The 22,286-nt window shown below is 37.3% G+C and overlaps 1 protein-coding gene across 4 annotated transcripts in view; it reads left to right on the plus strand.

Annotated features, from left to right (window-relative positions):
- Nucleotides 1-22,286, plus strand: part of LOC122841287 (contactin-associated protein-like 4) — a 164,160-nt gene that overhangs the window by 135,575 nt on the left and 6,299 nt on the right. For all 4 annotated transcript variants that reach the window (XR_006372372.1, XM_044134472.1, XM_044134473.1 and 1 more), the window contains 7 exons: nt 241-459; nt 7,665-7,904; nt 11,843-12,067; nt 15,084-15,217; nt 16,608-16,695; nt 19,020-19,238; nt 21,862-21,933. Coding sequence is in view for 3 of the 4 variants with exons in the window: in XM_044134472.1 (XP_043990407.1) it covers nt 241-459; nt 7,665-7,904; nt 11,843-12,067; nt 15,084-15,217; nt 16,608-16,695; nt 19,020-19,238; nt 21,862-21,933 (1,197 nt within the window). In the remaining variant the exon portion in view is untranslated. The remainder of the gene's footprint in view (nt 1-240; nt 460-7,664; nt 7,905-11,842; nt 12,068-15,083; nt 15,218-16,607; nt 16,696-19,019; nt 19,239-21,861; nt 21,934-22,286) is intronic.

Genomic DNA, 22,286 nt, shown 5'->3' on the forward strand with positions numbered 1-22,286 from the left:
TAAGACCCTCCTCCTGGCCCTTATTGGTTGTTGTTGGAGCATTTCTTTAGATTGTCTGTCTCATATTATACTGTCATGGCACGGCGACAGTTTTGACAAAAATGTAAAACACGTATTCTTTATGAAAGTTTATGAAAGTTATACTGCAGCTTTGATGCGGGGTTCCACAGGGTTTAGTTCCTGAGCCTCTGCTTCTTTGCTTCTTTAACTTTAACATCTCTTTTTTCATTATCATTTCAGCCTCCACTCAGGTTGTTTTCTCCTTCGATGTTGGAAACGGCCCACTGGAGGTTAGCATTGAGTCGAGTTACCCGCTCAACGACGACCGGTGGCATCGCATCCAAGCCGAGCGGAACGTGAAGGAGGCGTCGCTCCGTCTGGACGACCTTCCGGTCGCCACCCAGGAGGCTCCAGCTGACGGACACATCCACCTGCAGCTCAACAGCCAGCTCTTTATAGGTGAGGACGGCTCGTTTGTCACCTCATTTCTCTTCCTCAGCTGCAGCGTTTGTGGCTTTTGATCTCTTTATCCTTTAATTCCCTCGAGCTTTTCACCGTCTCATATCTCTCCACTGAACGCTTCCTGGATATAAATCTAATCTACTGTGTATTTTCTCGCACAACATCTTCTGTGATCTCCAGGAAATTTGAGGTTCACTGCATCTGCTGAAAGCTTTTAACCCAACAGTAAATCTCTCTGTTTCACATACATGTTAACAGCAGGAGTCACTTTATGAAAATGTAGGACAGATCACCGTCATGGCAGTTCATGCAAAGACTTTTCTAAAACAACAAACCGACTGGTTTTACCAAATTTTCAAATGTTTATTGTATATATATAAGGTCACTTTGGTTACTCAGATCTGGAAAGTTACATTTTTTTGTAGTTAATAAGGCACTGGTTTATTTTAAAGTATTTCTATTATGAAAAATTCACGTTTTGCATGTTTTTGTACTTCCATTTGGGTCTATGCTGTTTCTACAACCAGGCTAAGCGTCGTAAGAGAACACCCAGCCAGTTTTTGGCAAAATGTTAACAGAACTTAAACATAATATAATGTTTTTGGCAGCTTTAGTTACCAAAAATCCAATATAAGTTAACCGTAGGTCACAAATCAGCAGGTAGTGCCCTTCACCTAGTGACCCCAGTGAAGTTCCGCCCGTTACCTAGCAACGCCAGTGAAGTTTTGGCCGTTTCCTAGTAACCCAAGGAACTCTATTGCTGCATTTTGCTCTAATCCTCTAAAATGTTTTATTTTTTTAAATGTTTTTTATTGGCTCTAGTGGTCTTTATTTGATAGTTAATTGACTGGAAACTGGGTAATGAGAGAAGGGAAAGACATGCGGCAAAGGTCATAGCACACCCCCTAAATACTTTTTAAAAGTATTTATTAATATCAATACTTAAAGTTGCTAGAAAGAAAATGTACTTCCGGTGACAATATTTGGTGCTTACTGTATAGTGTACTATAAAAAACTGAAAAGATGTCAGTTATAACATGATAAATATGTATATTTTGATTTAATTCTTAGTCTTTCCAGGTCAGATGCAGCTCTGTCTTTCTCTTGCTGGGTTAACAGATGTAAGCGTCCGCAGATCCGTTAACCCTGGACACACTTACGAACAGATGGAGCCCAAAAAAAATGTACTGAAACCAGAAGAAATTAGCTTGAGTGCTGTAAACAAGCAGATGCTGCAATTAAATTATTAACTTGTTACTCGAGGCTACCACACTGAAGTTAACCTTAATCACTCCTCCTTATGTTATTCTAAGTACGATAGTTGGACTAATATCAGATTTCACTTTATTACATTCCTACTTCACCAAAAGTTGTTCAATTCTCAACTCATAAGCTTTTGAGTTGATAATTTTACCACATTCTCATCTGTGGAAATAGGATTATTTAAAATTATTGCAGGCTGATAATAAAGTTTAGTAAAATGGTCTGAACTTTACTGACAGCCAAACTCTTGAGGGCAAACTCAGATCCTAAAATATTGCTAAATGCCTGAAAATCCCCCCTGTTTTGCTTGTGAGAAGAACTCTGCATAATATTTTTACAGTTCACTCATTAGCAGTGGTTAAGACAATGCTGAGAATGCTGGGAAATTGAGTCCAGGTAAACATGAAGACATTTTGCAGGCCCCGTATATGGAGTGCTTTGCTAAAATATTTTCTCCACTTGATTTTTTCTTCTCATTTTGTCACTTTGCAACTACAAATTTCAGTCCATATTGTTGGTTCTCTTACATTTAAAGAAAATTGGTTACACTGGATTTTATTTAGGGGTATCATAGTAAAAGGGTTTACATGTCTTTGATTTACTTCTCAGATTTTTATTTTGACTAATTTATCGCTTAAAAACATTGCAGGTTTTTGTGTTGTTTTGTCACCTATAATACTAAAGGAAATGGTTTGAATACTTTTGTCTGGCACAATAAGAAAGTGACAGTAGTTTCTGACCACAAAACTGTTGTTATACCATTATGTTGTCAGTTGTATTATTCTGTTAAATCTCATCACAGTAATCTTGCAGTAAAGAAAAACCAAATCTAAGTGATCAATATTTCCAAATTTCAAGTCAGAAAACTTGGATAAATGGAGAAACAAATTGTTTTTTAAGTGTTCTTATTGTTTTAATTAAATGAACATTTCCTGTATTGTAACTTTGGAGCAAATCCCTCCCAAAAAATTCAAACATAAGTTGCACCTTGCGCTGTTTCACAAAATGTTTCCAAACACGCAAACCGCAGTTTGAACCAAAATCTCCTAAACGTTTCTGAAACAACTTAGTTTATTATTCACCAAGAAAAGATTCACATCGAATTAACTGTCCTGCTAAACAAGCCACCCCTGGGAGAACAGGCATTTCTCTCTGTGCAGCTAATTAATCTGCAGGCTGTTCCTCCCCACTGACATGAGTTATGTAAAACTAAACGTTAGGTTGTTTAAGTTCAGCCTTCCTAATGCTGTTGTTTAAATATATTTCAGTACATGAGTTGCATTTACAAGACTGCAAACTGTTCCATTGTTTGAGTTATAAGATGCTGTGTCTTCTTGTGTTTATTCATAGGCCGTAATCCTGCTCTGTTTTACATGGCGGTGTAGTCTTTTGTTTTGATTAATAAGCCGTGTTATTGCCTTGCATGGATTCATAACCAACATTGCACCGCTGCTTCTGATTGGTGCTAAAATCTGCCGCAGTAAGAAATGAGCTCAGTGTTGTTTCCACTGTGAAGCTTTACAATCCTCCAGCTTTATTTTGGTGTTTTAAAATGTTTTTAGAGTTTCTGCTCTATAAAAAAGACTAAACAGCATCAAATTCTGGGAATCTTAAGCTTAAAATACTGAAACACATCTAGTAATTGATTATTTAATCGATTAATCAGACTATTAATCAGTTAATTGAATAAAAAATTGGCACAATTTACTGAATTTTTATTTAATCACTTTAGCTTTTTTATACAATATTATAAGTATATTAAAAATGCAAATAAACTAATAATTATTGGCTAAAATGCAGTAACTTAGCATTTCCTATGAGAACATTTCATCACTTGTAGAATGTTTGACAAATTTTTGCATTAACTGATTATTAAATGGACAGGTAAAGGTGCTTAATAAGAGATTTTGGTTTTTTTGGACCAGTTTAAGCTAAATCTGTTCCACTTGTTGAGTTCTGAGTAAAATATTATGGTGCAACCCGATCACTACTTTTAATCATTTTCAGAGTCTGTAATTAATTCATTAATTGCAATTAATCGCATTTTAATCAAAAACTGTATATCATAAAAATAAGCGATTTTCTATTCCAAGGCAGTTTTTGCTCACAAATAGTTGAATAAGTAGACATAGGAGCTCAACAACATAGATAGTTATTGTGTTTCATCTTTTATTTATGTTATTCAGCCATCAGATTGGTGCACAGTGTTATTAATCAGCTGGTTATTTTCTTCTCTGGATATCTACCAACTTTAATTTCATCCTTCATAATAACAAATGTGCTTCCACTGCAGACACGGTTATCTCTGTCTGTTGAGAACTGCAGCTTTGATCACTGACAGATGTTTTATCTGTATTTTCTTCACTCCTTTCTCTGCTTTGCTTTATTCCCACAATGCTTCTTGGCTTCAAATTCTTTCTTTTAGCTGCATATTCACTATTGTCGCTGTCATTTTAATTTACCAACAGATATTTGGTTTGATCGTCCGGTAATGTGTGCAGACTGACTGAGATCGTTGGCGCTGCATTTAATCACACGTTTATCCTCTTGGCTCTGCTAAAAGGTTTTTTACTGACAGAAAATGAGATGAGATATTTCTTGGTTCTTGAACAACATTAACAAGGTCAAGTGAAGAGTTTCTGAGGCTTCAAAGCCCTGCAGTTTCCTCGAGTGGATTGTTATATGAAATATGAGCAGCTGTGTTAAAAGGTATGTGCTTATTGATGAAATTGCACACGTTCAACAAAATCACAGCTGCAGCTGTGATTTGATGCTAACTACAATCATCTGCAGACATCTGATATGTTCAGCCTCAGGGTTGATTTTCAATGATTTTTTATATCTCAGCTTCATGGTTTTTCCTGGTGAAATCTAAAATAAACCATTTAAATGTAAAAGGCACTCCAAGCCAGTTAGCCAGCCATGTGCTATCCTTTAATTTGCACAGAAAAATATCTAAAACAGCACAAAGATTGCTGTCATTCCCCCACTTTTCCTACTGATGCACTACAGATTTCATCTTAATGTAGAAATCCAACTGTATGTGCAAATAAATGAGCCCCAGGTTGATGTTTTATGGTCCTAAAAGCTGGAAAAGTCAGATAATAATGTAAATGTATATCAGGGGACTTGTTTATTAAGTCTTCCTTTTTAATTTCTACTTTAGGTAAAACATCTATGAGACATAAAGGTATTACATATTTTCCAACCACTAAGTGCCATTTTGTAGCACAATCAAGTAACAATATTACCTTTAGTTGTTGTAGAAATATATACTAAACATAATTTTAAAGAAATTTGACTTTGCAATTTAGTGCCTTGAAATTGGGCCTCTGTCTCTTTAAGAAGCTCTTACTCTTCACAACATTGTTTCTCCGTTCTTTGTGGAAATAAATGTTTAGTCATCTTGAATGGTTGCCACAAAAACATTAAAGATTTCTAAACATGCATGAAAGAATCAAGACAAAAATCCAGAACTAAAATCAGTTTAGATGAGGAAATAACATTACAACATGATGTAAAAATAACAGAAATACATAAAACAGAAAATCTTCCCTTTAAAAATTGAAGGATTGGTTCATTTGCAGCCATTAAACAACTTATGTGTAGTTAAAATTTGTGCCTCCATTGACTATAAAATTGCCACAATTTGAATTATAAGAAAGATTCTCTTGTAAAAGTCTTTTACTTTTCCAAAAATATGTTTTTTTACAAATTTGTTAAAAGTTTTGCAACATTATAATCTGAGACAGATAATCTGTGAAAAAATTAGTCTCCTCCTCCTTTTCCCTGAGATGCTATTTCCGTCTGCAAAAGCTCCAAAAACAACCAATCAGAGCAAGAAGGAGTGTCTTAGGGTTGTCAATCATCCTTTGGTATCTGCTGCTATATATGATGCTAAATAATGATAATTTTAACAAATAAAAATTAAATATACTTTTATTAAGCGCTACATACTGAAAATGTAATGGCCACATGCCAATTTCAGAAAAACCCCCCATTTTTGATAAGACGTTTTTGTGCTGGAATGATTTTGTGTAAACAAGAAACTCTTTTTGTGCATCAGCAGCAAAACGTTCATTTGGAGGAACTGGCCTCCTCCACTAGAGGTCTCACGCCATCGCACAGTTAATAAAAAGTTTAGTTTGTCATTCTACGGTGTTGAATCCATCTGATTTTTGATTAATTACTGGACGGACAAACATATTCACCTGTGATTTTAATTACATTCATTTAGTGGCAACATTGCAATTTCGAAATAGTTTTTTTTCCAACATTAGCAGAATATCAAAAACATTTTGCGCATATTTGTGTTGTGTTGTTTCAGCAAGGCCATAAAAACATTATTTTTAAACATCTAAATGAAATATTTTAATTCATTTAAAATCCTTTAAAGCCAGATTGTTATTTTTTTTATATCCTGGTACGTTAAACCCTAGAATTGAAAGAAATTTTTCATTAAATCTGTAAATATGAATTTTCTTGCATGTGTTAGAAACTGTTAGAAACAGTGGAAGTGAACAGGTGAATTTGCAGCTTAATTATCTGAATAATTATGCAGAAAGCTGGATAACAGTAGCAGTGATTGGTGCACGTTAAAGAGGATCAGTGTCACAACAATTTCTCTTTCCATGCATTAATGCTGGACATTTTCTAATAAACTGCTTTCATTGTGTTTTCTCAGACGAGACGTTGAAGGAGGTTTTCTGTCTGTGGCTTTGCTGCTTTAATAATTTATGAGTAATATCAAAGTGCAGACTGGGAGAGAGTCTCTCTGTGATTTATTGGTGTGAAAATAAGAAGCTGTCATGTTGAACCTCAGGGAGCAAACAGCTGCTTCATGAGTTTGGACTTCGAGGACAATAAAAGCTTCAGCTCTCGATCTCTGCTTTGAAAGGTTGCCATGTTTGAACAACGGCAACAACAGAAAGCCGTCTGAATGAAAAGGAAAACTTCCTCACTTTCCTGATTGCTACATTTTCAACTGCAAAAGATTTTCTCTGAGCAAAATGAAACTTTTTGAGTCGCTTTTGCAGACAAAGCAGAAACAAAATCTGCTTCTTTTGGCATTTATTGGCGAATCTGTGCAGGTTTTCTGCTTCTTTGAATATGCTCAAATAAAACCAAGGGGACATTTTTATTTTATTCACTTGCATAACTTGCAGTATTGTGCAAAACTCTTCAACCATTACCGTCTTATTTTGCTTATAAGACTTTCTTTTAGGCTTATTGAAAGTCTCTTAATGTTTTGGGCAGTTTTCCTTATAGTTTTGTTTTATCTCTGATTTTACAGCCAATCAGCTGCAAGGGAAACGAATGCAGCTCCTGGATTGGGTGCTTTGCAAACACTAGCCAATAGCGTCTCAACAGCTTTCTGTCTAAGTAATTCAACTTTATACTTTGTAGCTGTTTCTATTCCTAATTTGTGCAAAAATTTGTCACTACTGTTAAAAACAGTGTTTTCAATGAATAAGAAATGTGATTAAAATCATTGAATAAGTTTGTTCACATAATAAATTATTAAAAACCATGCAACAACATCGTCCTCCAACTACTTCCTGTTGCCTACTTCTTTGTGGTTTGCGTCAGCGGCAACATCCGGTTGTCGATCATCTGGCTTGAGTGTTTCCATTGCAGTTTTTCAAACCAGTTTTGATTCGGCCAAAATAACAAGAAAACGTTTTATCAACATTCCCTTAAGCAAATTTTTTTTTCCTTAAGGAAAAAAATTTATTTTATATTTTTTTCCAAATATGAAATTGTGCAATTATCTTGTCAATGGAACTGCAACTTATGAAAAAGATCTACAAATAGGCAAATTTACTGAAAATAATTTTGAGTTAAATTCCAGAGAAACATCTGAGAAAAGACGTTAGTTTGCTGTATCTTTAATTTCAACAACCTGTAGTTTTATTTTCTGAATATTCTTTTGTTTTCAGGAGGCACGGCGTCCAGGCAGAGGGGTTTCAGAGGCTGCATCCGCGCTCTGCAGCTGAACGGTGTTACTCTGGACCTGGAGGAAAGGGCGAAGATCACGCCCGGCGTTCGGCCCGGCTGCCCGGGTCACTGCAGCAGCTACGGCTCGCTGTGCCAGAACCAGGGCCGTTGCGTGGAGAGAGCCGCTGGCTTCCACTGCGACTGCACCCTGTCGGCTTACACTGGAGTCTTCTGCCAAACAGGTATAAATCTGTGTATAATTAACAAGTGCAGATAATGCTTTGGACATGTGATATCTATAAAGTACATGAATATCCTTGCAAATCTGCTATATTTATTTATATTATATATTTTCAGACATACAGTACATGGCCCCAAGAAAAGCTATAAGGTTTTCACAGTCATACTAATAAATTAGAAAATGCATTCTGGTGGGGCTAATTTTGTCAGATTAAAATTTTGAAAATTATTTTTAAGCAGGTCTTAAACATACTTTTCATTAAGCTTGTCTGTATTAAAATGTTTAGGTAATATTAAAATCCATTAGCTTTAAGCTGAAAATCATAAATTCAGCTAATTAGCTGATGTGCAAATAACAGAGCAAATTTTTCATTTATGTCTTTAGCGCTTATGCTAACTGTGAAAACATAAATCTAATTTATTTGGCTGTTTTGTAAACTGTCAGTTGAATAAACTTCAACATTTGCGTTGACGTTTTGGTTATCATCTGTTAAGAACTCATCAAGTAGTTAAATGTTTTAAATTCATCCTCTTATTTTGAAGGGAGTGCAGAATGCTAATGCAGCAGTTCCATTTCCTCTCCTCATGTTCTTTCCCCATCATTCACATCCAATAACTTCATTTCAAAAAAGAAACATACATGAACAAATTAAAACAGGGACAGTAGAAAACCTGATATAAACATGATTACATGTACATTATAAAGTCAAAATGACATTGGTACTCGAGGGCTGTAGTCTTTCAAAGGCAGGTATAATTTTAACTGAAGTTAGCGCTTCAGCATTACCTTCTGCTAAATACTGTGTAAATGTTGCAGTTTACTATGAGAAGTCATTTTTATGATGAGCGCAACTAACTTTTTATTTAGCCGCACCCGCAGCAGATCGTAACTAATTGTAATAAAGACTTGAAATCATTAATCTGTGTTTAAACAATTTATGTTTTACTTAGTGATGGAGTTACTGAGATAAATGAGCTTTTTGATAATAACCAAATTTATTTATTTATTTTGCACTAATTTGGCATTTATCTCCTGAGAAAAAAAAACTCCTAAAATCCCTCTGAAAACTTCCTTAAATGTTTCAGCTCCCCATCTGTCAGGCCGAATGAATTGACACAGATTCTCTGAATAGACGAAACGTGTGAGAACCACAAAGATGTGAAACCAACCAACTGGTTTCGGTTGGAGCTGACAGAACAGATTTTATATTCACAGAACAGATTTTTTGGTCGACTTCACCTCTGTTTCAGAGGGTGGGTGGTGGTGCGTCTCTGCTGCTGCACCCACTGAAAACAAAGAGAATAACAACTCATTGTTATTCTGACCGTCCGTAAATCCTTTAACTGGAGAGTTGAGCCGTCTCTGCGCTTTAAAAGGACCCTCTTAACCCCCCCGCCCGCCGACTATTGACACGCTGTATTCATCTTCCACTGCATACTGATGCACACTGTGTGTGAGTCACGCTGACACACTCACTGCTTAATATTTCACAAAGAAAACACTGTTTTATGCTTAAATAGCTTTCAAATAGCCTTAAGAAAACTTTTCTTTCACTCAACAGTCACACGTTGTATTCCTACAAGCTGCGCTAAACTGCTTAAACTATTTTGACTTTTTGTCAAACGTACATATTTCAGATCATCAAACTGAATTTTATATCAGACTAAGACAAGTCATGTAAATTTAATGGGTAGTTTTTATGCAATGGTTTCATCTTACATTACTAAGGGAAAAAAGATATCAATCAAACCCTGCTGTGTTAAAGCTGATCTGTTTTACCTCCTTGAACATTTTAGCACAGGATCTATCGGGATACAAAACTTGTTTATCATATTTTTTGCACAAAATCATTCTTAGGTGAAGTGATTTTCTGCCGATTTTGAGATGTTCTTGGGTCAAATAAATAAATTGTTACTGGCCACGCCCCCTAACTCAACGTTTGCACTCATATGTGAAAATGGCCATACATTTACACAACCTTACATGTTAGAAAAGCAGAAGTGGAGCCTTCTGCACAGCCAACAAGAATGCAGAAAGCAGTTTCTAGATGCTACATGTCTGCAGCCATTTTAAAGTGCAAGTGTAAAAATTGTGTATTTATATGTAGCATCTAGAAACTGCTTTCTGTATTCTTTTGTTTGTGCAGAAGGCTCCACTTCTGCTTTTCCAATAAGTACGGGTGTATAATTTCAAATCTAAACATTGAACATGGGCACAATTTATTAATTTCATACTATATTCTGTTCACTGATTTTAAAGGGATTATTTTTAAACTAAATGTTGGTTTTATTCTTGGATTTTATTTCAAACTATACCTGTAGGCCCCAGTGTCCTTATTTCAGAAACGGAAGTTTGAAGAACATATGATTCTAAAATCATATTTCATATTTCAAATCATATTAAAACAACTGAATCCACATGGTACCGACTCCACATGTATTAAAGGGTCTTGTATAAAGTCACCCTTATCAAGTGCGAGAGAGGTTTTTAAAAATCTAATAAACAACATGACCTTTTCAGTTAATTTACGTTTAATTACTGCCTGGACTGAGCTGTAAATTAGAGGCTAAATAACAGCAGTGAACAATGAGTCAGAGACACCGAGGTTATTAAACCTGTTCTCAAAATGTCAGCAATACCTCAGCCAAACGTTTCGCAGGAGCAACGCCACTTCTGAAAATTAACTTTTCTCTTATTAGTTAAGAGAGAAATTGATAAAAATCAAAATTAAATTTCACCTGTTACAGGTTAGAATGCATCTTTGATCGATACGAAACATGTTCATTACACTTTCTGGATGAAATCGTTCTTGGATAATGAGATTTTTGTGACGTTTAAGTAAAATCAGCCAGAAGCCAATACGCAGCCAAGACAAATGACCCGTTTTATTAGAAATAATGAGATGGTGTTGAAGGGGTTCCGCAGGGTGTGGTCACTGGCGGGTCAGGAATGGGGAATCCACAGGGGCCGAGAATCCAGCCTTGGTGAGTTGGTTGGGTGGACAACGGGACAAATATCCAACCAGAGGCTCAGTAGTTAAAACGGTCCAGGGTCAGGCAAGGAAAGTCCGATGTTCAGTAGACTGGAGGCAGGGACAGAGGCAGGCAAGGTTCAGCAACAGGAGGTCAGAAACTCTTCTCCAGGTTGTAAGGAATAGGAGAAAGCAGTAGTCAAAAACAAGCAGGATCAGAAAATCAGAAACTCCTCAGACATGAATCAGGACTTGAGAGCTGTGGCGGGGCAACAGACGATCTCTGTGCAGTTCAGGTGAGGATAATGAGTAATCAGCTGAGGGAGGGAGAGTAAGCAGCACAGTTAAGGTAAAGCTGAAATTATAACAATTTTTGTCTGGTCAGTTCAGAATTAGCTGTTTTGGGGCCTCTTGTCACTTTAAATTTAAATAAACTGCTGCTGGTCTCACGCTTTCCCCACCGCCCCTCAACTCAACATTTACACTCGCACATAAAAATGTCTGCAAACAGACGCACAGTTATACAACCGTATGTCTTTGAAAAGCAGAAGTGGAGCCTCCTGCACGACCAACAAGAATGCAGTAAATGATTTCTGAATGGCAAGTCAACAACTAAACACTTGTCATTTCCAGCAGCATATGTACTGAGCTCAAGTTGGGTTGCTAGGTAACGGGCAGAACTCCACTGGGGTTGCTAGGTAACGGCTCAGTCTGACTTAACAATTGGGAGGTTTTTGAAAATGCCCAAAAAACAGCTGGATTTTTAGATGCTTAGGATGTTTTTTTAGAAGCCATTAAGACCCAAAAGAAGTATAAAAACCTCCATATTGTGAATTTTGCATAACAGGTCCCCTTTAAACATCAAACATTAAATCTTCAGAAAATCTGACATTGAGCTGGCTGTTTTCCTGTGAGGCATCAGGAAACCAGGCGCCTCCCTCTGAGGGGATCCCCTCTCTCTCTTCCAGAGGTGTCAGCCGACTTTAAATCTGGAACGTCGATCAGCTACGCCTTCAAAGAGCCCGACGAGCTGAGCAGAAACAGCAGCGACCTGCCCGCCTCCATCTACTCTGACCCGCTTCCCAGAGGAGAAAACTTCTCTCTGAGCTTCAGGACGACTCAGACTCCGGCGCTGCTGCTGCACGTCAGCTCCCACTTCAACCAGTATCTAGCTCTGCTCATCAACAGGCACGGTAAGGGTCAGGAGGTCATTCCAACAGAGGACCACGTAAAGGATAAATTACACAAAATACAGTTATACAGTGAATAAATTGTTACATCATAAATTGCATAATTTTTTATTTCTAATTGTTTGGCATTTAAACATATTCTTCATTAAATTTCTTAAGCAGTAAATAAAATTAAATTGGAAAGTCTGAAGGATTTTCTTCATGTTGTTTTTATTACTTTTGACTCTATAAGTGAGTGAGAATAACTTATTTAGAAATAATTTGTAAACTTGAACTCAATGAAAGTAACCTATAAGCTGCTTTCATGTTCTGTAAAAGTAACCTGTAAGTGCTTGTACTTATGTTCACTGTGTATTTTAATATTCCTGCCAGTAGCCTCCAAGTTTTGTGAAAGTTTTCTGCAGGTTCTAGAAAACCGCCTGTAAATAATGAAACATAAAGTGTAAATTTTCTAAAGTGAATTTCAGAATGGATTCTGTAATTTCCGGGCTTGTAGATTCTGTGAATGTAATGTAATTTCTGTCTATCTGCTAAATCTTTGCATTTTCTTTCAATTTTGACAAAGATTGGTTAGTGCTTTTAAGATAACTTTCATATTTGAGGTCAGTTCCAGAAAGTAACTTGTATATTCTTGAAAATTATGTATATATTATGTAGAGTTAACCTTAAAACTGGCCTTTGAGTACCGGAAATTACTATTTCAATTGTTAAGAATATTATGTAAATTTATGAAAATTGTTTAGCCCTGAAAATCTCTTCAAAGCAAGCATGAAGTCCTGGGAAAGTTCTGTGAAATACTTAACACTAAACATATAAAAACATGGTAAATTCCAGGATTTTTTACAGAAATAAGTTCAGTCTGGAAAGTAACCTATAATCTCTAGAAAGTAACTTTTAACTTCTTAAAAAGTAACTTGTTTTTTCTCTTTTGTGTAATTTTCTTTCCTTTGTAACGTTCTGACAGCAACCCCTAAGTTTTAGAAAGCAATTGTTTAGTTCACATATTTCATGGAAACGGTTTTTATTCTCTTTTTTTTTTTTTTCATGAAGTCAAATACTGTAGAAAAGAGAAGCCACTTAAAGAAACGACTGGAAACTCGTTTTATCTGTAAAATATGTCCAGTTCAGGAGTTTAACACGGATGGCAGTTTGCAGCTTGATTTGCTGTTAATGGATTTTTTTTTCCTGCTGTTAATCACTTAAGGAAGCTGATAGGAAGTGAGGCAGTACGCCTTTTTGCTGACATCCTAAAAGTAAAACAACCAATTAGGAGCTTTTTTTTGCCTCCAGATAACAACACTCCAGATAAAACTGCTGGAGCTCAAACACAAGAGTTTTACTGATTATCTATTCATTTTAAATTAATGTAGCAACATCAGGTAGGTTGATCATTACCTCATACTTCCCAGGCAGAGAATCACTTAAACCATTTAACAAACAATAACAAATTTTTATATATACAACCTGAAGTTAGAATATGACTCTCTCAATACGGTTACTGTGGTTTTTTTATTTGTTCATCCTAAAGAGAACGGTGATGCTGCTTGGTAAATGTGACTGGCTGCAACAAAACCACAAAAAAGAAGTTGTGTTGTGTGCATTAATACTGTTTTTGCACTATTTGCACTGTAAAAAAAAAAAGGTAAACTTGACTGGCTTTGGCAGAAACAAAAATCTTATTCTGCTTGTTACGCCCCCAGGGTCTAGGGGTCCAGGGGCGGTAACATAAAAATGTCCAGAGAAAAAGAATTAAATAAAAGAGGTGATTTATTACAAAAAAGGGTTTCACAGAACCAAAACAAAGTACAACATAACCCAATTGAAACAAAAGAAAATGACTAACAAATGTAAGACTGAGCAGTGCAAATTAAATTACAAAAGTTCAAACAAATCAGTCCAAAGGTAACTCAAACAATCCAAATCAAAAGACACAAAGGGAACACCAAACCTCCCTAGCACAAGCTAGTAGCAGCACACACAATCAAACTGCTTTAGCAGTAGCAAACAAAGTTCCAAGTGCTCTACAAAGCAGCATCAAACAAAAGTAGGGGAACAGCTTTACAGAACCTCTTCCTACTAGCTGTCCCCACGAAGGACTGTTCCAGGAGCCTTTTAAAGGTACAGGTGAGGCTCATCAGCATCTGATTGGCTGGCCACGATCTGCTGATCCAAGGGTGTGTGTCTCCTGCAGCTTCCAGGCAACCAATCAGAATAAGTGTTGTCACAGCTGATCCTGCTTAACAAAAGAAAAAGGAGCATGTACAGCCTCAAGAGGCCAGGGGCCGTAACACTGCTCTATTAAATGTAAAAATTATCCACACATTTTTGTAAATTGTATTTAATCACCAATTAAATAATTTTGAATTAAATAAAAATTACAATAGCTCCTAACAGGTGAGCAGCACATTATAATCAGGCAAAGTCATAAAAAACTAAAGAATAGTTCTCACCAACTGAGACTCGTTCAAAAGAATCAAATTGTTCATGAATGACAAATCAAAACTCAGCAGGTCTGAATTGGTCTCCTCCGATTTTATAAGTAATTCTGACATTGTTGTTTTTTTCCGTTTTCTTTTTAGTGACCCAGTTCTAACCTAGTTATCCATTATTATTATTAACCACAGCCATTTCGTAATCAGCCATTAATTTGCCGCAGTTTGAGCTCAAGTCGTGGCAAATAAATTGACATTTACATGCAGTACCATGCTGACCACTAGGGGGCAGTTTGAGAAAGACTGTTGTACAGAAATATTCTCTTGAAAGTATTTGGTTCCAGCTAAACCTCTTAGTAAAGACCAAAGCATTTTTGTTAAATCTCCACTTTAGAAGAAATAAATTCACGCTGATATTGAGAGGGAATTATCCTCCTAATCCAGCAGTTATCAAACAAATTAAACACATAATCCTAGTCTGTTGGCAAAAAGACTCAAAGAACAACAAGGCCGCCTTCTCACAGAAGAGAAAACATCTCTGGTTTTGGAGATTTAAATTGTTTCTTTGTTTTGTCTTGCTTGTGAAGATGAGCTGGAGCTGAGGTACAAGCTTGACAGCGGCAGAGCTGCAGAGGTGCTGAGGAGCAGCATGAGGGGGCTGGCCAACGGGCTGCTGCACACCGTTACCATCAGGAGATCGGCCGACTCCGTGTCCATGCAGGTAAAACCGCCTCATTAGTGTGCAACGCACAGACACCGAGCAGCACCTGATCCCCGTAGAGCTTCCTCTCTTTCTGCTTCTACGCCACAAACTCTGCAAAACACATCAAAGCTTCGCTGAGATAATTTACTGGAAACCAGAAGTTGGACTAGATCAAAGGTCTGCAACCGGCGTCTCTTTGGACCTTCCACAATGGCTTCTAAAAACAACATTTAAAAAACTAACTAGTGTTTATTTTTAACAAAGGTTGGTATCATGTAAAACAGATATTTTATTAGCTTTACATCATGTTAGATTATTACGTCAAAAGCGTAGCTGAAGAGGGCAGCATAGTATTAACTGTTATTTAAAAGTAATATGTGTATTATTGTTGTTGTTGAACATAAGAAGAAGTGCTAAAAATCTTGGTTCATCTCAACTTTCCAGCGTGAAATATCTGGAACGTTTTTGTGCTAGAAGGAGGTTTTTCTTTTCCAGCTGCACCAAAATTAGTGCATTTGGCAAAACTGCAATGGGAAACTACAAACTTTATTAAAGATATGGTATCCTGTCCGTAATAGAGATTAAAAGATACAAAAAAAGAGAAAGTAGAGAGAGAAAAAGTAACTGTCATAATATTAACTGCCTGCCCTTCATCTGGATCTGTACCTGTACACCTGAAATCAACATATTGACCCGTTCTGTACAGATTGTTTCATTTTTTTTGTCAAACATTTAATTGCTTCAGTAAGTTTCCATTCTGCTTTTAACATTCAGATGAGGTGGAGGGCGAGTCGTTGTTAACGAGATTAATTAATGTTAAACCTGTTCAGCCTTCGTTTGGCAGTGAGATTCATATATCAAGGACACTTAAAATTATGCAAAAGTCCAACGGAGAACCAAGGTGCGTTTTATTCCTGAAGCTCCGCTCAGTACTAACGTGTCACTTCCTGGAAGAAACTCCGACAGAGCAGCCAAAAGCCATGAAATATGAAGCTTCCTAATCATATCTGGGCTTACTGAATCACCGATCTTGTTAACAACCTCGGATGATATACGAGGGGAAATGCATCTGAGCAGCAGCCAGTGTGTGTGTAATTATAAACATAGTGAGATAAATAAGAAGGTGACCTCGTGGTGCAGCCTCCTGATTCATGGTGTTTGTAAGGAACCGGTGAAATATGAGCCCCTTCTTATCCGTTTATATCATTGTGAATTGTTTTTATCTTTAGTGTTCTGCAATAGAAAGCAGGAGGATTGAAGTGATTGTGGAGAAAATTATCTCCTACAGCAGATTTACTTTTAAATCTCCTCATGTTTGAGGTATTTTTCTCTCCTTTCAGATAAAAATGATCTTCAACCTTTTTCTTTACCATAAATACTGAGCATTATTCTTTTTATTTTCCATCAGATCGACGCTAACGCCAGAGAGGACTTCAACCTGAGCTCCGCTGGAGAACTCGGCAGCCTCAAGTTTCTCGTTCTGGGCCGAGTGCCGGGTAAGTCAGGTTGGATGAAGATCCGTTTGGTTAAAAAACACTTTGACTCGTTAGCGCAAACTCTGGGCTGCTTGGCCTTGTTTTTCTCTCAGCACTGAGAGGTTAATATATACGTTACCAGCAGGACTAATCCAGATGATTTGAGAGAAAAGTTTGAGGTTGAAACAAAAAGGTAAATCCACCCACACAAATTAATTTTCTGAGTTTTGTGTTTGCTTCTAGTTTCTGTCTGCTGAGCAATAAAACGCAGATTCTAGTTTAATTTTAGACTTTTGTTTCCTAAATCCACTAAAGGTTTTCAACCTCATTCTGCAGCAAATTATCCTTTTTATGTTTTTCTTCCAAGAAGCCAAACTGTGTTATATTTTAAAATAGTCTTTGGAGAGTTTCTTTTTCTATTCGCTATTTCTTAAAATTGTTTATAGTTACAGCATACACACACATACACACACACACACATCTAGTGGAACTGCATGTCTGCTGAGTTCATTATATGAGCTGCTTCTCAATGAAACACTGGTAAAAATGTACTTTATGTGATGATTTTCTAAAGGTGGAGTTTCAGAATGACATGGAGTTTTTAAAGAGACAGAGGCCCAATTTCAAAGAAGTCAAATTTCTTTTAAGTCATATTTGATTTTTGTAGTTTTTACAATGTGTCTGAAAAATTAATTATACTGCCTCTTTAATGGAAACGCTGCAATTCTTTTTTTAGACATCAGCTGAATATCGATGCAATTTTGCGCACATTTGTAGCGAGTGACAGACCTAATGATATTTTGTAAATAATTTGCCTGCACAGCACTTTCGTCACCAGAACTGGTATAAATTTTATCTCCTCTGATGTAAAGTTCCTCCCAGCTCAGTGCTGTCCGTAGGGTTTAACCGCCTTCATGTCAAAATGTGACCCACAATCCCCTCTGTCGAACCAGAGCGGGTGCAAAGTCAAATCAGAATCAGAAAAAGCAGCGGTGAAGTGGATTTCCCGTCGCTTCCCCCCAGCCTCGTCATCCATCAGGCTAACTAATGGAGCCAGAAGGAACACAGGGAGGCTGGGAGAGACGTGATGTAGCGAGCAGAGCAACAGCTGAAAGACGGCTGTAATGTTTCCTCATCAACATGCAGATGTGTTCAGGTAACAGTCAGCTCTCTTCTCATCTGATGCAGCTGTTTGTGTCGGCTTTAGCAGCTGCTGTTTACGCTGCAGTGAGGAGTTCAGATGAGTGATGGAGAGGATGGAGTCGGTGAAATTAACAGATAAAGGCAGAGAGAGAAGATTTGTCCCATGGAGTGATGGATGCAGACGTTAAAGCTGCATATTTGGCAGCTTGTCAGCTGGATTGAATGTTTTTATGAGCTGAAGTGAGTAATAACACGAAGCAATGAGCTTTGGTGACAGCCTAATGTTTATGCGTATTATGATTAACTAGACCAAAGGGGTTTTCAAACAACCTTTTTGAATTCTGTCTAAAAAAAATATGCATTCAGACCTGAACCTTCATAGACACATTAAGACGGTTACAGAATCAGCCTTCTGTCATCTATCAATAGAAACTAAACTAAGGTTATTATCTTTGGACCTAAGAACAATCTAGAGTCAAACAGCTTCAGTTATTACAACTAGAAACTAGAGATCAGGCTGAAACCTGGGAGTAGTGATGGACTCAGACCTGAACATTCAGAGCCACATAAAGACAGTTACAAAGTCAGCCTTTATCACCTGAAGAATATTTCCAGGATTAGAGGACTAAAGTCTCAGAAAGATCTTGAGAATTTCATCCATGAGTTTATCTTTAGTTGCATTGATTACTGCAAAAGTGTCTTCAAAGGTCTGACTAAAAAATCAATCAGATCCACAACGCTGCTGCTGGGGTTCTGACTAAAACCAGGAAGATAGAGCAGTTATAAAGTTCCTCCACTGGCTCCCTGTAGCTCAGAGAATAGACTTTAAAATACTGTTGTTAGTTTATAAATTACTGAACGGCTCAGCACCACAATACATTAAAGATCTGTTTTTGTATCAACCTTCCAGACCTCTCAGGTTCTGATTCTGCTCTGCATCCCCAGAACTAGAACCAAACATGGAGAAGCAAAGCAAACATATCTATGCACCACAAATTTGGAATAAACTTCCAGAAAACTGCAAAACAGCTGAAACACTGAGTTAATTTAGATCAAGGCTAAAAGATTTGAGTTTTGATGACAATTATAGAAAATTTATCAACATATAGGATGATTGTAACGATGGCACTCATGTAAAGCACTTTGAACTGCCTTGTTGCTGAAATGTGCTACACAAATAAACTTGATTGACTGATTCTCAGATTCGGACTCCTTGGATCCGGACCTGGCCCGGCTCGGCGCGCTCGGCTTCGCCGGCTGTCTTTCTGTGGTTCGGTATAACTCCGTCAGCCCTCTGAAAGCGGCTCTGCTCCACCCGGACACTAGCCCAGTCATCGTCCTCGGACCTTTGGTCCGGTCCAACTGCGGCTCGTCGGCTTCAGCCAATCCCTACTCAGCTGAGAACACACACCACCTGTCAGGTAACGTGTGACTTCAGTGTTGTCGCCTGCAAATAGCTAAAATCTCTAAAATACTTATGACTGCCCCCTTTCTCTCGCTAAATAAAGGCCAGTAGAGCCAACACAGCCTTTAATAAACAAAACACTGTCCAGTCCCTCCATCATGGAAATTCATGCAAAATCAACATATCTAATTTTTTCAAGCTAATTCACAATTGTAAGTTTACTGTAAATTTTCTGTAAAAACTGTCAAAATCATTGGATTTAAGTGGTGCAAACTCCCACCTGCAGGTGGCAGTATTTCTTTCTTCCACCACACTGCTGCCTCAGCCGTACTTGAAGTCAAGTTATAATCAGTGTGGAGAGTCAGAAAAATCGAGCTACTTAAATTGAGTTATCCAGTCAGTCTGCTTGTTACTTAACGATTATTATTATCATACCAGAGAAACTTTATGCTCACAAACAACATCCACAGTCATCTCTATGGTCTGGCTGTTGACTCCAAACGTTGCCATGAGCTGTGTTATAAACAATTATTATATGACCGTGGAGAAACAAACACTTTGAACAGAGAAACTTTTATTTTGCCAAGTGAGAAGGAACTCATGAAATTTACTTTTACTGCAGAGAGAATTTGACATAAAAGTTAAAAAGCTCGTCTTTTTCTGTGTCCTAATAATTGACCACACACCATTTTCTATCAGAAAATTGTGTCTTAAAATCTCTTCTCTGCTCTGAGAAACAATAGAAAGTTGGATTGTGACGTTTATGTTTCATAGAAGCAACATTAAAGGTTTTCCGGTTCCAGTTGAAACCAGTTAAACCAGAGAATGATAAATTAGATTAACATACTTTAATGTTCGGAGTGTTTAATTTTCTCAAATGCCTTGGGCCAGCATTTAGGAAAATGCATTTAAATTGTCTTCTTTCTGTTTATGTTAAAAATAATCCTAAATGACGGATCGATCTGTGCACCAACAAAGCGTATTTGGGTCTGGGTTCTGTTAAACAGCAGATGGGCCTCAGTAGGAGCTCAGTGGAGAGTTTTTATCCTCAGGCCGCAGCTGTAAATATGTTCAAAAACAAGCACAAGCCCTTTTTCCTTGTTCTGGAAATAATTGCCCAGCCTTATGCTCTCTTGATTCACAGATGGTGTTTAAGTTATCAGCAGATGGGCAATACATTCATATTTACTGAGGAAACAACAAAACAAATGTTTCTTAGACAATATTTTCATCGTCTTCTTGGAGATTTTTCTGCTCTGATCCCAAAAGGTTTGAGATTTTCAGGTTTAGAGTGATTTTTTTACTAGACGCACAGGCTTCTAGTGTCCTGTGTCTTTAATCGACACAGGATTATAATTATACAGGACGTAAATACAGTAACTATAAAACATATTTACAACCACTGAGGGGCTTTATCCGTTCTACTGCTTTTACAAATCAATTACGATCAACAATATTTGGCATTAATACACACACTGGAGACCATCTTAGCAGTAGAATAGAATAGTCGCTGCCCAAGCAGATAATAAATAAACATGCAGTTCATATACACATCTAGAAATGTAGACTATGTACACAACAGTTTAGAAAACAACAGAACACCAAAGTTATGTCACACCTTCCTGATCTCAACATATCGAATCAAAACATATTAAAGTTTTGATTCAGGAGCTAATATCTACGGTTTTTCTCCTCTCTGTTCTTGGAGCTACAGCCAATCAGCACAAAGGCAAATGAAACGCCAGCCAATAGCGCGTCAAGTAGCATTTCGCCTAAATATCTCAGCTTCATAAGATGCGTTTCCGTTTTAATATTTTAGGATGTTTTCCCACCTGATAGTCCGATAGACTCGGCTCTATTGTTGCAACGTTTGTTACATTTTCAGCTACTGCTGTGTCAAACACACACTTTCACTTTGAAAAAACTTTTCCCCTCTTGGTCTGTGGGGGCTCTACACCAAGAACTCCTGAAGGAAATGACAGAAAAACCTCTGAAGAAGACACTGAGCGCACCGTCCTTCTTCACAAACCGTTAACAAAAATGGAGTAGCGTCAGATTTTAGTGGTTATAGGATTTCTGTTTTGTCTTTGGGAAAATACCACGAGCCATTTCTCCCTCTAGGCTAACGCAGTTATTTTGGTTTTATTTACCCAGAATGCCTTTCACATATTCATTCAAACCGCGCCAGGGTTTACTTTAACTGAGCCAAGACCGAGGTTTGTAGGCGGACCAGAGTTTGATTGGCATTCACACCTCCCCAAGCGAAGTGGACTTAGTAGGAAAATGGACTAGAGTTTGATCAAATACGCTCTATAAATAAAGTGACTAATTTAAAGTCAAGTTCTTCAAGAAAATCTGCAAATGTTTAAATGCAACTAGTTTTGATTCAGGAACTAATATCAACTGTATTTGAAATTACTTTTACTTATAAGCTGATTGTTTTGTATTAAGTTCTTGTTTGCCTTCATATTGCAGTTTTAGTTCCAGTTTATCTGGACCTGTGATCATCACTTCTGCTGGCATTTCTTTGTTCTGCTCTTATTCTCGTTAAAAATACTCTAATTCCCTTTTGTAGATCTCTAAATGTTGTTTCTTCTAACTCTTCTTTAATGTCTCTCTGCCTTCCCTCTCTGTTGCAGACCAGTCTGGTTCTGTTGGTTCTGGTCAGCCTCTGGTCAACGCCATGAAGTCAGACTCGGCATTAATCGGAGGTAGGTCCTCCGTAAACTGTCAAACTTTCCCCACAGCGGCGATGGAGAGAAATATTCCATCAGAAATACATTTAATTTCTCCTCCTCTGCCTCGGTTGGAACAGTGACCGCACGAATCGAGTCACTTAAAATCCACTAAATCTTTGCGACTTTGGCACTCGACACACAAAGAGCTCAAAACTAATTAAAGCTGAGCTGACTGGAGAAACGTCTTTCTTTTCCTCTGTCATCTTCAAATGTTTCAGGGCTTTAAAACCAAAGATACCGAGAGAAATTGATTTCAGATGTATTCTGGAGTTCCAATTATTATAAACTTGGAGAAATGAGTGAACTGAAGGGCCTGGCTTACAGTT

The sequence above is a fragment of the Gambusia affinis genome, linkage group LG12 (assembly GCF_019740435.1).
Source record: "Gambusia affinis linkage group LG12, SWU_Gaff_1.0, whole genome shotgun sequence".
Classification (NCBI taxonomy): Eukaryota; Metazoa; Chordata; class Actinopteri; order Cyprinodontiformes; family Poeciliidae; genus Gambusia; species Gambusia affinis.